The 15403-nt window shown below is 37.9% G+C and overlaps 1 protein-coding gene across 1 annotated transcript; it reads right to left on the bottom strand.

Moving 5' to 3' along the window:
* Positions 1-2193: 2193 nt before the first annotated feature.
* LOC145771799 (uncharacterized) lies at positions 2194-10266 on the bottom strand. The gene is made up of 6 exons (XM_082583529.1): positions 10227-10266; positions 6248-6370; positions 5179-5268; positions 4868-4955; positions 4081-4684; positions 2194-3850 (listed from the first exon to the last, which is right to left on the bottom strand). Exons 1-6 carry the CDS (start codon positions 10264-10266, stop codon positions 3542-3544), a joined length of 1254 nt encoding a protein of 417 aa, XP_082439655.1. The 3' UTR covers positions 2194-3541.
* Between the last annotated feature and the right edge of the window lie 5137 nt (positions 10267-15403).

The raw sequence follows: 15403 nt of genomic DNA, 5'->3' as shown, positions 1-15403 counted from the left end.
TCATTTAGTTGTTCATATTTCCTTTTTCGAGATGGAGGATTGTGGCCTGCCACAAGACGTTTCATTAGGACTTCGTTATGTTTTTGCTCTTTCTTAAGAGCGTTGATGCAGCGAAAGATGGACGGACGAAAGCAACCGACAGTTGATTGAAAACGTCTATGCCACCCTTCAATGCTATTGTTGGTACGATGCTCTCCACGCAAAGTGCGCTGATAAACATTCCAAAGTTCATTTGGGAACACAGCAGGTCTTCGATGCCCGTGGCGAGTTGGTCGACCAATCCAAGTGTCCTCAAAGTAATCAGCTACAGGTTGAATTCGGTGATCAAATTCTTCATCTATCACTAGGGCTTGTAATGCGTTCTCAACGTCTTGTTCTGGTACAAAAGCTAGTGCTGCCAGGCTCCGCGCACTCATTGCAAACTTTCCATCATCTTCTTTATAAGCTACTACCAATCCAAATTGCTGTATTTTACGCCAAACACATTGCTGTAAATGGAAAAAGCAGCCCGTCAGTGAAGTTGCGGGAAAATTGTCTTGAATGGCATTGATTGCAGCCTTCTCAAAGTCTGTCATCCAGGACATTGGATTTATTTGAGGTCGAAGGTTTTTTATAGCCTGCAAAAGTCGACAATAGGTTTGAGCAGCTTTGTTTGGAAGAAGAGCATAGACAAGAGGTACAATTGTGCCTAATTCAATAGCATGGATGGTATATAGCTGTTGAAAGAGATGGCTTGGAGCTGTGCTAAACGTTCCATCAGAGAAATAGCTTTGACTCTGAGAGAGAAGTTCAAGGTTACGCTGGGTACTGAAGATGCATATGCGATCATTTCCAGGCCCAGAATCATAAAGCAGAAACACAGTACCATCATCCAATTTCTTGAATTCTAATGGAATTACCAGTTCTTCAGCATTTGACGGCTCCACAGGAATATTTTGTACTTGCCTTCTGGCTCGCTTAATGCTGCGTTTCAAAACACGTTCCTCAGGAATTTGAGCTGCTGCATTTGGATGCAAATCTGCTGTTGCCGCCGTAATGATTTGCTGAGTTGTAGCGTAAGACGTTGCTGCTTGCAACTTAACCTGGGCACAAACGTCCAAAACCTGCTTACGCTGACCATTTGGAGCGTGGTTATGTTCTCCAACAAATTTCACTGCCTTTTCATTGCAGACATACATTCTTGCTTTGCACTTATTTTCCTTCCAATACTCTTCACACAACCAGAAGCTTAACCCCTCACCAAGCTTACTATCCCTGTCGTGATTATAGCAGTAGCCGCCATGGCATGCTTTATTCCTTCCTCTTTCCGTTTTCGTGAAAGAAACATCCATACTACTCCTTGTTCGACTTCTGACTAACTTCAACATTGCAAAACGATGGACTTTTGAGTACAGTACGAGCTCGCACTCTTATCACATCACAATAAGATTAATTAATTTCAATTATTGACTTTTCCAATCAAGCGGATTAATTATCGTCAACTTTGAACTGCCGGCTTTCAATTGTCGGCTTTCAATTGACCGCTTGGAATTGTCGTCTTTGAATTATCGGCTTTGAATAGACGCATAACCAAATAAATCGCCATTGGATACCTTCATCATTACATTAAGAGATAGAAAAAAGGCAAATAAGTAAACTCCAACGACACCTAATACATTTCTAAAACCTTAAAAATGTATTCTCTCTCATCTGACTTTAAGTGATTGATTACAATTTAGCGGAACTTTGCGAATGACAATTTGCAGTCATTTTTGATCGTACCGTTAACAGTAGCCTAGATGCAAAGGTCGATGTCTTCGAAAACAAGGAGCAGTCTTTTTCGTTCACGTTGGTCTTTTTTATCTGTGTCCTCTGTCCATCCATGACAACGTCACCTACAAATGGTATTTGACACAAGTCTTGCAGCACACTTGCCTTTCAACTGCCAGAGAACTGTTACTGTTCAATCTGCGAATTCTTTATGTTTATTTAATTTATTTATTTAATGGGTTTTGAAGCACTGAAGACTTTTCGCAGACGATTTGTTTAAGCTGCAGTGAAAGCGGAGTAGTAAACCAGCTATGTGTTTAAGACCAACCCAAAGGCGTAAGCCTTATCTGAACATTTTGAAAATTCAAGCTCACTTGCACAGATCTTCAAAATTCCAGTCACATTTTGTCCTTTAAGATGTCATAACATACATTCCTGCTTCGATTTTATTTCAATACTTCACGATTGTCATGACAATATGTCGATGGATCACATACGTAATGTCACATGAAACATGATTTTTGTTTGAAAAGAGCCGTTTGGTAAACGAGTGGTTGTAGTAAACAATAAGTCGTTTTCTTTTGAGAGGAAAAATTATGCTAAAATTTTTTTTTGAAGTGTTTAAACTTTAGATTTTAGAAGTTCAGGTTTGTTTAAATATGAAAAGCGCTGGTCAAACACTGATCCAGCTGTCTCTTTCTCTCTTTCACTCTCTATTCATGCTTTACATGCCAGGCGTAGCTCCCGCAAGTTTTCTCTGACGTCACCCGCTGAATTTTTGCTAGAATTTTGGAATCTATAACCTGTGCTCTGTGCAACCCGTAGGCGTAAAGCGCACTCTCACAATGGATTTCAAAGCAATTGAATTTTTAAGAATACTTAATCGCACTCTGGCAGTTGTCACACATACGTAGTTTTGCGGTTTCCTTACATTGTGTGTTCGTGAACAGTGATTGCATTGCTCCCAGCAGTACATTTCCAATCAAAACTAGGTTTCCTTTTTTAGTGGCTGCAACCACGGCATTTGACTAACTAACTGACAAAAACTAAAAAAGTCACTTCAGATTTCAGTGATGTAGTGCGGCATAGTGTTGTTATTATTAGTTTTTGGTTTCGGGGCTGGTAGCCTTTAGTTGTGATGTTTTCTGCTCAATGTTCTAGTTTTTGGATTTCGTTATGCTTGCGGTGTTACACCTTCGTTCCCATACCGTACCTGAATTTAGAATAAATGTAACACTGGAGACCATCGTGTCCTGATCACATCTCGCCACCGTCGCGCCCAGAGGTGTTGTAACGACGGGTGTGTGGAGGGGGCGTCTCATCATGTGTACGCTACGTCCGCTACACCAAGTTTACAATAGTATTTAGCCACGATAGCTAGCTGAATAGACCAATTTCATCTTAAAGAACATTCAGAACGTCTGTGATTGTTGCAGGAACAAAATTCCTTCATAATAAAAAATTCCATATGAAACTTCGATTGAGAATAGGCCAAGTCTTGCAAGAAGACAACGTGGAGCATTCTACCTCTTCATGAGCTGGTAGGTCGTGGTTCAAAAACCTTTTTGATCTCACCATTTTAACGTTTCGATCCTATCTAGAAGTTCATTATTTGGCTGTAACTGCTTGGACAGCAATTGTCATAAGAGGTTACCAGTGTTGAGCTACTCCAAATTACAACTTGGTCTCTGTAACTTGAAAACTTTATATGCAGTATGTTCGGCGATCTTTAAGCTATTCCTGTTGGAGCATAGAAGTTTTGTAGGCTGTAGTTTTGGAGCAGTTAGACAGTTTAATAAATCATACTGCCATACACATAAGGGTTCGTAGAAGCGTTTTGTTGATCCCAGTAGTTGTTACTTCCTTGGCCGTATGGGTCATAATTTTGTGAATATTGTTGCTGTCTCCAGTCTCCTCTTGTGCTCCCGGAGTACTGCTGGGGATATCCTCCTCCAACAGATGAATTGTATGAATGATCGTCGTATCCAGCCCCTTGGGGCATACCAGGATAAGTTGGATAGCTATTGTACCCATCGTATTGGCCTTGTCGAGACCCGTATCCCGACTGGGATCGGGATGATGGTCTTCTAATGCCTCCGACCTGGAACAATATAGTAGTTTGTTTTGGAATATCTAAATCAGCTACAGTATCTTTAACCCAAATGCAACTTGGCAAATTTAAACTTTGCTTACCGTTCAAAATATTTTTGCTTCACACTCATTTGTTTTTAAAAATGTCTATTAAAACACATTGGCATCATCACCTGTGCAGATAAGGTTCTAAAGATTATTAACCAACATTTTTGTCACCACATCTGTTTCTTTTGTTACCTGACTGTTAGCTTTGCTTCCTCTTCCAGAGTCATCTTCACCATAAAAATCTTTGACATCCGATTCAGAAGCTATTCCGCTGTAATCGTACCTTCCGTCATCACTCATCGCTGCTCCATTTCTTTTCAAAATCCCTTGTGGGTACGTCATGTTTCGCTTCATGCTACTTCTACTTAGGTTTGGTTGCGATTGGGATCTCTTCATATTGCTTCTTCGACCACGTACCGGCAGAGAAGCTACTGAAGAAGGATGGTGGGCCACGTATTCCGGATCATAGCCTGATGGATTTGGTGCTGTGTGGATGGACCATTCTGATCGTGCTGGAGATACTGGACGTCGTCTTACTCCAATGTCATCGTCATATCGGGCTCTGTTCTGAAAGCCGTCTTCTTGATAAGATGGAGAAAACCTTGAAAAGTTGTGAGAAGATCTAGTTCTTCTTAAAGGTGGAAGAGAGTCGTAGCTGTCTCTCATATCAAGCATCGACTTAGAGCGACTAAGCGAAGATGCGTCAAAACCTTCGTTGTACACCCCTTTTCGTTTGTATGAGTTCTCTCCCGAGGCTCTTGTGCTTGCAAGGGATGACTTCCGTGAAGTCCTTCCACTGCAACGCAAAATATAACAGAAATAAACATTTGTAATAGCGAATAACATTTCAGACATTCAATGTAGGAAAAACGGTCGAAAAAGCAAACACATAATAAATGTATTATACTACATAGGCTATTACGAAATGTAGTCTCTTGCTGAATTGGTTAATAAACAATTTTCTCATCTCAGTATCTACCTGTAAGGCGGAGGTTCCCCGTATGACGAATCACCATCGTAAGCGCTTCTTACAGATCCAGCTCTAGATGGTGTTCGAAAACTGCGTCCTAAAATGTATGCATTGGTTGAATGACAAGGCCAGTAGCTTAAGGTACTTGTTTAACGTCTGGCTATAAATTCAAGTTGTGATAAATTGATTAGAATGGTTGTTGAAGGATGTTAGGACAGTAAGCTAACTGGAACTAGTTGTATGCAGACTCTCAAAGTCTCTTCTGGTGTTTAAGTCAAAACAAGCTCCATTGCAAAAAAAATCTTCTTTAATCTATTTACCTGTAGTTGCGGTTGGAAGAAGATAAGGTCGATGTCTCGAACTCACTGTGGATATTGAGTCTGTATCACTAATACGATCATCTTGGTGATCTAAAACGATTAACATGCCAAGGCGTTAAAGGTTGATAAAACGATTAACATGTTTTTTGCTTTTGCTGAAACACCGGTAGCAATGATTTAAAGCAAATTTGAATAACATTGAACTTTGAAGTCAATTAATCAATCATGCAATCTAGGTTGATAATGATATACTGCAACGTTTTGGCAAAGGTCATCTGCACAAAATTGCTTTGAGGCAATTGTTAAAGGGCGGGGAAACCCAAATTAACTTTGCGAGTTTTTTGTTTCAGCGTGATGTCATTGTGTACAACATGCGTTTTAGCAATAAAAAAATCCAAATTTTGTTGCCCTCGTCTCGCTAAGGCCGCTTTTGTTTGATACCCGTTTGCGAGGTCTCGTTGCGCATCAAGCTGTGATGCTGTTCGCTGTGACGTCACAAGGTACATATAGTTGTGGCCAAAAGTTCAAGACCAGACTTGATTTATGACGATTTTTGCATTACTTCAAAATACTGCATTAGATATAAGATGATGCATAAAGATGATGCAACTGAAACAATATCTGATGCAGTATTTTGAAGTAATGCAAAAATGGTCATAAATCAAGTCTGGTCTTAAAATTTTGGCCAGAACTATATGTACCTTGTGACGTCACAGCGAACAGCGTCACAGCTTGATGCGCAACGAGACCTCGCAAACGGGTATCAAACAAAAGCGGCCTTAGCGAGACGAGGGCAACAAAATTTGGATTTTTTTTTTGCTAAAACGCATGTTGTACACAATGACATCACGCTGAAACAAAAAAACTCGCAAAAAGTTAGTTTGGGTTTCCCCCCCCTTTAATTATTTGCTTGGTGTTAGACAGACCTGCAGTGCATGTACACTGTAGGCTACAGGTAATATAAGCTAAGTCAGTGTTTCTCAACCCATGTTAGCCCAAATGAGTTCGACAGTAGCTTATAGGCCTACGTTTCTTTAGAACATTAACTTTTTGATATAAAACTACCCACTTGGATTTTGCAATGCTCTTTTAATCCTTTTTTTTCTTCTTTTCTCCATGTAAAAACATCCTCCCGCGCATATTGCTATGGCAACAGCAAGGATAGGAAGGAAGATCGTAAGGACGTTGTGATCTAATAAAACAAAACAATGATTTTGTTCCACGAGCTAAATAAACCGGCTTTGGATAAAAATTCCGGAACTATCGCAATACCGTGGTAATTGCAAGATTGAAAAACAGAACTGTTTCAAAATAGATTCTTTACAAAGGTAATGACTTCGAAACCATATGAATCACGACAATGATATATTATCTCAACCCAGAACAAAATAGTGCAAAGTATTTTTGTTTTGATCTGTTCTAATTGGCAGCATTCGAAGTCAAATGCTACAAATCGAGCTCTAGCTGAAATTGATTTTGTTTTAGCACGATTGTGATTTATAATATAGCCCAAGAATTCAGCGATAGACACGTGTTTAGGACATATAGCCTACAGATCATAGAATAGACAGATAGTGCTGACGCAAGGAAGATCGCTTCTTCAGTAGCTATATTTAAAAAAATTTTTTTATTTCAAACACTTAAGTTATTGTCGTCTCCCACCAACAGTGGCTTTCCCCCCCTAATTTATTTATTTATAAGATTACAGGCCTACCGAGAGTAAACGCATTTCTTTACGGTTTCATGATAGTTTTTTTCATGCAGTCCTTAAAAAGAGTTTCCTGGATTGAACACATTTGGATATTGAAGCGCTGTTGACCCTACGAATACAACACCCACTCTCTTTCTAACTTGTAACAAGTTAGTCTTACATCTACGTAGTAACAGCGTGCATTATTGCGCTGTGAATTATACAACAACCTATTGTAGTGTTTTGTCTTGATGACATCAGAGTGGCATTTTGTCTGGCAACAATATCAATAGCCTTAGGTTATGCAAGTCAGTCAACCATCATAAAGGTCTTAAGTTTAGACTTAATGTTCACAGTAAGTGAAATCTTTTATATTAACGGACTTAAAGAAGCTGAACCATTCTTATTGGTGTCTGTAGGACTCTCTAACTGCCTGTTAGAACAATTTCACTTGATTACAAATAAATTTTATTTCATAGTTCATAAAGTCATGAAATAAATTCAAGTTTAATTTGGTTTTGTATATATTTTTGTAATGTCCCTATTTCAAACAAAAACTTTGCAAATTTAACACAAAATATGAAGTTATGTTGTCGGCTTCTTTATATCACACTGCAGAGATTATGGTATTCAAAGAAATATTGCAATGCAACAATTAACAGAGAACCAAGTGACACCCTGGCAAACCGATCTTTTTTGTTTATATTTTGCTACAAAAATACGGCAGCTTTTTTAAAGTAGTGTTTCATTTTTAGATATATCTTTAATTTGGTTCCAAAAATTCATGCAAAGTATCCATTTTCTATAATCCCGACACAAATATATTGCCACCGGGCCTGACTTAGTTTATTTTTCTTCTCAATAGTGTCGCAGTTTTTGAGAACGTTGCCCGAAGTCAGGCGCGAATCTAAGAGTTTTTTTTGGGGGGGGCCAGAAAATTTGAAAATCAATTAAAAAGAAAGAAAAAGCTAAACAGATATGAACAATGATACTACGACATATACGATATGCTAGAAAATAGACATTAAAACAACCATTTTCATCAATTGTGATGCCGAGGGACTAATATCAGGTGTTTAGAAGCATATCAAACCATTTGATGCGGAAACATACAATTTTTCACAAAATTTCGGGGGGGGGCCTGGCCCCCCCCCCCCCATAAATCCGCGCCTGCCCGAAGTTATCACTTTTTGTGAGATAAATTATGTCAAACTTTCATACAAGCTTGAAATAACAATCGCAATCTAAACCCAGCACACAAAGTCATGCTCTTTTCATTGATTCTGAATTGAACTCGAAAAACGTTGAATCAATGTGAGGATTAGGGATTATACATATCGCAAAAATTGCATTCAGATTCTATTGGTTTCTCACCGTTGGTGTTCGGGGCAGTGTCTTGGTTGCTGAGACGCCTTGTCATGATGTTTCTGAACACTTATTATTTAAAGAAACTAAGGGAATAGGCTTATGCTGTTCTATATATGCCTGAGATGGCGATCTTTTGCGACTTGTCTAGAATGACAGCTTTTGTTTTGTTGGAGGAGTATTAGAAACAAGGTTTGTTTGAAAGACACAAAATTCAAATAAGTTTTTAATAACTTAGTTAGAAGCAAAACCGAAATGAAAGAGTCTAGAGCCGAAATGAATTTTCGTTTCGGGATATTTTCGTTTCTTGCAGTCCTGCTGTGCTGGTGAATATCTTAGACGCTTATTCAGTAGTTTAAGTTTACAATCGAGAAGTTAAATTACAGTATAACGATGTCGCTAGAGAATAAATCTTGAATTAAATTAAAATACTTTCATTAAGCTTAGCCTTCATCAAATGTAGCTGTTTGTTTGAGAAATTTTTAAGGCTTTTCAGTTCTTGTTGAAACAAAATACATTTGTAGCTGACAACGTTTACTAGTTTACTTGATTTTATGCTGTTCCTGAAACAACGTTTCTTTTCAACGTCAATACACAACTGAATGTGCTTAGTCGTGTGTGGCGTTGGGGCAATTATTTTGGTGACGTGAAGTGTTGTCTTTCTGGTTTTAGGGTTGTTACTCGTTGCAGGCACTCGCCGGTTTGCGCCGTTGGACACGGGTTCCGTCGAATTCACAAATAAAGTTTTGGTTATTGTTTAATTTTTCCTTTGCAAATTTATTCATCAAAAACAGGGAACTAAAGTTTAGCTTGTCATCGAACTAGCCGTCAAGCGGACATTGCCATCTTTTGTCGACTGGTTACGACAGCTGGCAATTATATGCTTCGTCATATTTGTCATATTGTTCCGTCTTCAGCTAAACCATTTGATGGAAATCCTTGTCTTTAAAGTAGCTTACAATATTATTGGTGATTTATGGCATTTTCTTACTGACTAGTATAAAATACGACCTTTTTGGTTTGGGAGACTACAAAAGGATATTATTGTTCTTTATTTGGGGATCAATGTCTTTGTAAAACCGTTTAAGGTGTTGCGATCATGCCATATTTTGAAAAACGATTGTCTTTGCTTTGGTATCATGCACGTTATAACGTTCGTGTTTTATCGCTTCTACCTTTTTCTAGACCTCTGCTTTGTTTGGCATATATTGTTTTCAGTTGTGGTGGTCAGAAATAAAAACAAGCTGAAATGAAAAGCCATGTCAATTTTTATTGTTAAAATTTGCAGCTTCTGCTATGCAAAAAGTGATACTGTAGTCTCCCGTAATTCGTAACCAGAGTAAACACCGAGGGGCAACAATACAAAAATGTCATTGATGGAAATGTTAACATTTCAAGTGGGAGGTCTGTGTTTGTATTTAGCTTTCCAGGTAGGAGGTTGAACTTCCCTGCTTTCACCAGTTACATTTTTTTGCTTTTTTGGCTATGGTGTTCCACGCCAGCCAGAAAATTGGTCTCTGTTTTGCATTAATTTAACGTCTGCAGACGTTGCTTAAACTTTATGGTTACTAAATTTGATAACATACCAACTTTGTTCTGCGAAAAGGTTAGTTACGTTTTTTAGTTAACAACGAATAATGTGAATGAGTGGCTGCAGATTTTATAATCGTTCTGATGTCTTGTAATGGCCTGTCCCAGAGGGCAAAATCCGTCATTTTCACATTGATTCAACGTCTGCAACGTTGAATCTTTGCTGGCATATAATCACAATAATTACATGTAATAATATAATTATAAGTTATAATATAAGAATATAATCACACAAACATACACACCAACTACACCCATAACGTATGTCAACATCATAAGCACCAGTTGTTGACATAATAGACAACACTGAGTAGTTTAAAATTTGAACTACTGTGATTTACCAACCAAGTGGAAATTTTCATTACTATAAAGTTACACAAATTTAGTTATGCATTTTACCTACCTGTATCTTCTGTGTTTCGGGTATGACGTGACAATGACATATCGCTAACAATATAACTGAAACTGACGAATTGCTATATCAGGCCAATAAATCAAAATTAGTTTCTTTTGTTGACAAACTGCAATAAACCTACTGTAGCCTATAACTTTTTTATCAAGCCTGCATTAAAATTAACTTGGTAACCAAGGCTACTGTTTGAACCCTCCAATAACAAACTCCATAACTGAGGATAGCAAAGTCATTAACAGAATAGTTGTTTACATTTTTAACAATAGTTTTGCTTTGCTGATGGTATACATAATTTGGTTTTGGTAAATAATTCAAACTATACGTCTATCAAAACCTAGCTTACTAATTAATAAGATACATAAAAAACTCGCAAGTCAGCTTTTGAGTTGGCCCCAAGGCAAATTTCGTCTACAGTCTACACTCACTTTAGTGTGACACTCATCTTGTGACAAGTGTATGAAGCCCAGCATCAATCGTTGTGAAACAACATACCTGTACTAACGATGGTATTTAGATATGCGCTGCTGTGCGTTATTTCAACAAAAATTAGGCCACCAAATGTAATACAGCTGAAAATCTAGTGTTTATGAATCTTAAAATTGCGAAAGAAAAATTGTTAAAGTACAGAACAGATTATCTAAATTACACGCTCCAATTACAATGTACGCTTCTAAAGCTCAGTTGGTTGAGTGCCTGATTTTGTAAGCGAAGAAACTGCAAAATCAAGTGGCGCCGGTTCAGTTCAGTTGTTTTTATTTCTGACCATTACAGCAAAAACAATACACGTCAACATAGCAAAGGTCAAGAAAAAGGTAGAAGCGGCAAAACGGTTCACCTCTTGGGGTGTGCACTTGAGCAACGCATTTCAAGAACAGCTCTCCATTCAGTGGCAGATGTTGAGTGGAAAAGCTTAGTGCACAGACACTTCCACAACAACTATGATCGGAAACTTCATTGTGTCAATCTCGGTGACTGGGCCTGCGTCAGTGGTGTAATGCCTCTACAAGTAGGCTATGCGAAACTACTGGGATTACGTATCCGAAGCTTTATCAGTCCGAGGATAAAGATTATAATGTCAATCAACATTAAGCGCCATTAATCAACAGATGAACTGAACAGACTCCAACCACCAACATCGAATGTTATCTTTCAATTTAGTTTGTCTTTATTTCTGATCATCATAGTACAATTTTGGTAAAGAGGTCACTTTCTTCAACCACAGACATATACAACCAAGCAGCCACACGGCATTTAACATAATCCATTAAAATTGAACATAAACTATAAGCTACAAACGTTTTCGGCCATACACACGTTAGCCCTTATCAAGTAACAAAAAAAAAATAACTGCTTATCATATCTACACTGAAAATGAATAACTGATCTAAACACTGAATTGAAAAAACGAAATGCAAAATGAAACGGCAGAGCATAGGAGAAAGGCACATCACATGGCGTTTAAATTACACGAGGCAAAGACGCATCATATGACGTATCAAGAAAAGACGTTGAGTAAATAAGAAGCACCTGAGGCAAACAACTGTGTATTGAGGCGAGGATTGTATGATTTTATTAGCAAAGCCTCGTAGATTTTAGTGTCGAATTCGGTGGAACATTTACGCATAATTCTAAACGACTCCAAGGATGGTTTGTTATTAGAACATGTTTGACAATCGAATATGTAATCTTTAATGGCACTTTGCTTGTTCAAATTAGTTAAATCTAAGTGCTCCCTCACTCTCGTGGCCAAATGCCGCGAAAGTGACCGAACAATATCACTTGTTTGCATGACGCGAATTGTACATACATCGGTATGTCTACGCGGCATTTGGCCACGAGAGTGAGGGAGCACTTAGATTTAACTAATTTGAACAAGCAAAGTGCCATTAAAGATCACACATTCGATTGTCAAACATGTTCTAATAACAAACCATCCTTGGAGTCGTTTAGCATTATGTGTAAATGTTCCAACGAATTCGGCACTAAAATCCACGAGGCTTTGCTAATAAAATCATACAATCCTCGCCTCAATTACACAGTTGTTTGCCTCAGGTGCTTCTTATTTACTCAACGTCTTTTCTTGATACGTCATATGATGCGTCTTTGCCTCGTGTAATTTAAACGCCATGTGATGTGCCTTTCTCCTATGCTCTGCCGTTTCATTTTGCATTTTGTTTTTTTAATTCAGTGTTTAGATCAGTTATTCATTTTCAGTGTAGATATGATAATAGCAGTTATTTTTTTTTGTTACTTGATAAGGGCTAACGTGTGTATGGCCGAAAACGTTTGTAGCTTATAGTTTATGTTCAATTTTAATGGATTATGTTAAATGCCGTGTGGTTGCTTGGTTGTATATATCTGTGATCATCATAGGGTAAACAATACTTTCCTAACATAGCAGAGGTTTAAAAAAGCTGAAGCGCAACGGAATGGCCCTCTTAAAATGCTATGGACCAAAGGTCACATTTGCTATAACTATTGCAGATGCTATAACTATGCAGATGGCGTAAAATAAAAACTGATTATGAACCAGAGTTGGTTCAATTGAGCTATAAGTTATCACTTCTGTTCAATTACACAACACTCAATTCCATTGTGTTAAAATTTTCAAATTACAAACATATATACAAGAAAAACTTTAGTATTTTTTTGCACCGGATTAAATTAGGTTTACTAATTCGGTGGGTTTTACCATGGACTTGATGAGTGAAAACTAATTCTAAGTAAATGATTTGTTTGAATCTCGTTGAAAAAATGAACGAAGTCACGCTACGCCACTGTGCTGTGGAGAACTACAACCTGCACCGGCGAACCCACTTGAAGTTGAAATAATGCCAAAAGAAGAAGATATTCAGCACACAGAAATTCTGCCAACTTGTTTTTTTCCAAACCAAAGGTTGCTCATCTTTCCCCAGTCTCCCTACACACTTTAGACCTAATTTTGTCCTTAACATCAAGTTTTTCTTCCAACTTTTGGAAGGGTATTGTACAAATAGCCTAATAACTTTTTCTCGCCTCAAAACATTTTATTGATTAAAGTAATTTGAAAATTTTAGCCGCAGTACGCGCTTTGTCGAAGTGGTATTTTAGAGATTGAAACGCGCTCGATTTACTTGTATAGAAAAAGTCAGTCTTGAATGTCATCTTTTCAGAGCGTCACTAGGCTGTAGTGATTTCATACACACATTACTATTGCTCGACTTTTACTCCATCAAGGGCAGTTGGTCTGTCAACGCTGGGCGACTTTGCCATCAAGTGACTGCTTTAGAAATGCCTGGACAGCTGACCCCGATGAAACAAAGTCTAACAGCAACAACTTTCCATAAGGAATAAACGTTTTCATCTTTTTTGTCAAACGGTCATTTTTTCTTTTTTTGACTCAGTAAGATGCGCTGTCAAAGGGGCAGCTTCCTGAGGATAAACTGACCCTGTTATAATGAAAAGGACCGGCTTCAAAGCTTGCAATAACTTAGGCTACTTTTGAACGACATCCTTAAAAGAAGATGAAACAAGACGTTGCAATGGATACAATAGCATCACTAAAAATAACGACTTAACGCTGAAAAATGCGCCTTGTAGAGTTTACTTCCAGTCACGCGCCCCTCAAAAAGAACTTTCGGTACCTAAAATCATCCAACATAAATGGGTCTTTATCAGCGATGGGCAGTGGGCATCTTCGGGGTAGGTGTAATTTTTCCAAATTACAAATACAACTACACAACAACTAAATATGTCGCAGTTGCATACAAATGTGTAGCCTAAATAATTACATTCAATTGCAACAGTTGATCTTCATCTGTCATGATTGATGTACGGTTGTAACAAGCAGAGTAGGCTACAAGTGAAAACCAAACAAAAAGTTTGTCGTCTACAATTTTGTCGTTAAACACTTGATTGCAAGCTGAGATTTTTTTTATATATTATAGAGACCCTGGTTGAACTCTCGGGTTGTCTGAAAAGAGTATTTTAAAGAGAGCTATTCCATTCAATGAAAGAGTGTCACAATTGTTTCTATCTCTTACACCTAAAGAGACTTTGGAAAAATTGATGATGCAGTTTATTGGAATATCAAACATTAAACAGTCAAATAAATGATCGAATAGTTCCACTTGTGAGGTGATAGATGAAATCCTTAAACGGACGAATGGGTCACCACTTCCAACACGTAAAGAAATCAAATTCTGAACAGCAAACGCCTTCGTTGTTTTCAAAATAAATATACACTAGGCTACTACTTGCAACAGCTTCTTTATAATTGGCAATAACTTACACTTTCACAATCTATTCAATATGGCAATATGGGCTACAACTCTACAATCGTCATCAACATACTTTTTGTTACAGCTTCTAATCCCCATAATACACAACTCTAATTACGCGGCTATTTATAACAGTTTTGCTTTAACCAGAAGCTTCCAGAAATTATTGTAGCCTAATATTACATCAAAAGAACTCATTCTTCTGGTCAACAAGTTGGAGAAGTTTCGAGAATCGCACATATGCAGAATCTTCTAGTAGCCTAGTCAGTTTTGCAATAAAAGATTGCGTAACTAAAGGTTACTATATAGGCCTAGGTCAGTAATCGACGAAACACCACAACAGAATTACACTATAAAATAGTTTACCCCACTAGGACTGTTATAGTCGTCATTTTATTTACGTTGAAAATATGTAACTCGTGACCAGCGTCACTACATAATCACAGTTCAGCGTTTTCTGGTACAGACGTTGGAATTGATTACCACCGCACTGCGCGTGTAATCAATTGAGCGTTCTGTACCACGTTCCTTAGTTGATTGTTTTGCGTTTCTTTCTTACTATATATTGCGTTGCTTTTATACAATGAATCAGTAAGTAACAAGAGGTAAATGGTTTTCTCACTTGGTTGGCTATCGCTACAATTATTATTGTTTATTTTATATTAAACGTCTGGAAATACAACAGACATTTAACTGGCGTCGTCGGCAGGATCTTTACAGAATTTCTACAGGATTTTAGAAACATGGAGAAACTGATCGAAGTCCTGCAACAACAAATTGCCAACCAAGAACGCCAGACAAAGGAGCACATGGCCAGACAAGAAGAACGTCACCAAGATCAGACAAAACTACTCATGGAGCAACTACGAGAAATGCGAGCCCAAACTTCAAGACCACAACCAACAACAA

The sequence above is a fragment of the Aplidium turbinatum genome, chromosome 6, assembly GCF_918807975.1.
Source record: "Aplidium turbinatum chromosome 6, kaAplTurb1.1, whole genome shotgun sequence".
Taxonomy (NCBI): domain Eukaryota; kingdom Metazoa; phylum Chordata; class Ascidiacea; order Aplousobranchia; family Polyclinidae; genus Aplidium; species Aplidium turbinatum.
Note: the sequence above shows the minus strand (reverse complement) of the source record. Positions and strands in the feature narration are given on the sequence as shown.

Excerpts from the sequence above, each read along its gene's own strand:
- LOC145771799 (XM_082583529.1), bottom strand. The coding sequence starts at position 10,266 with ATGTCATTGTCACGTCATACCCGAAACACAGAAGATACAG. Across the intron at positions 4,685-4,867 it reads GGGGAACCTCCGCCTTACAG|TGGAAGGACTTCACGGAAGT; the intron begins GTAGATACTGAG and ends TTTGCGTTGCAG. Across the intron at positions 3,851-4,080 it reads GAAGCAAAGCTAACAGTCAG|GTCGGAGGCATTAGAAGACC; the intron begins GTAACAAAAGAA and ends ATATTGTTCCAG.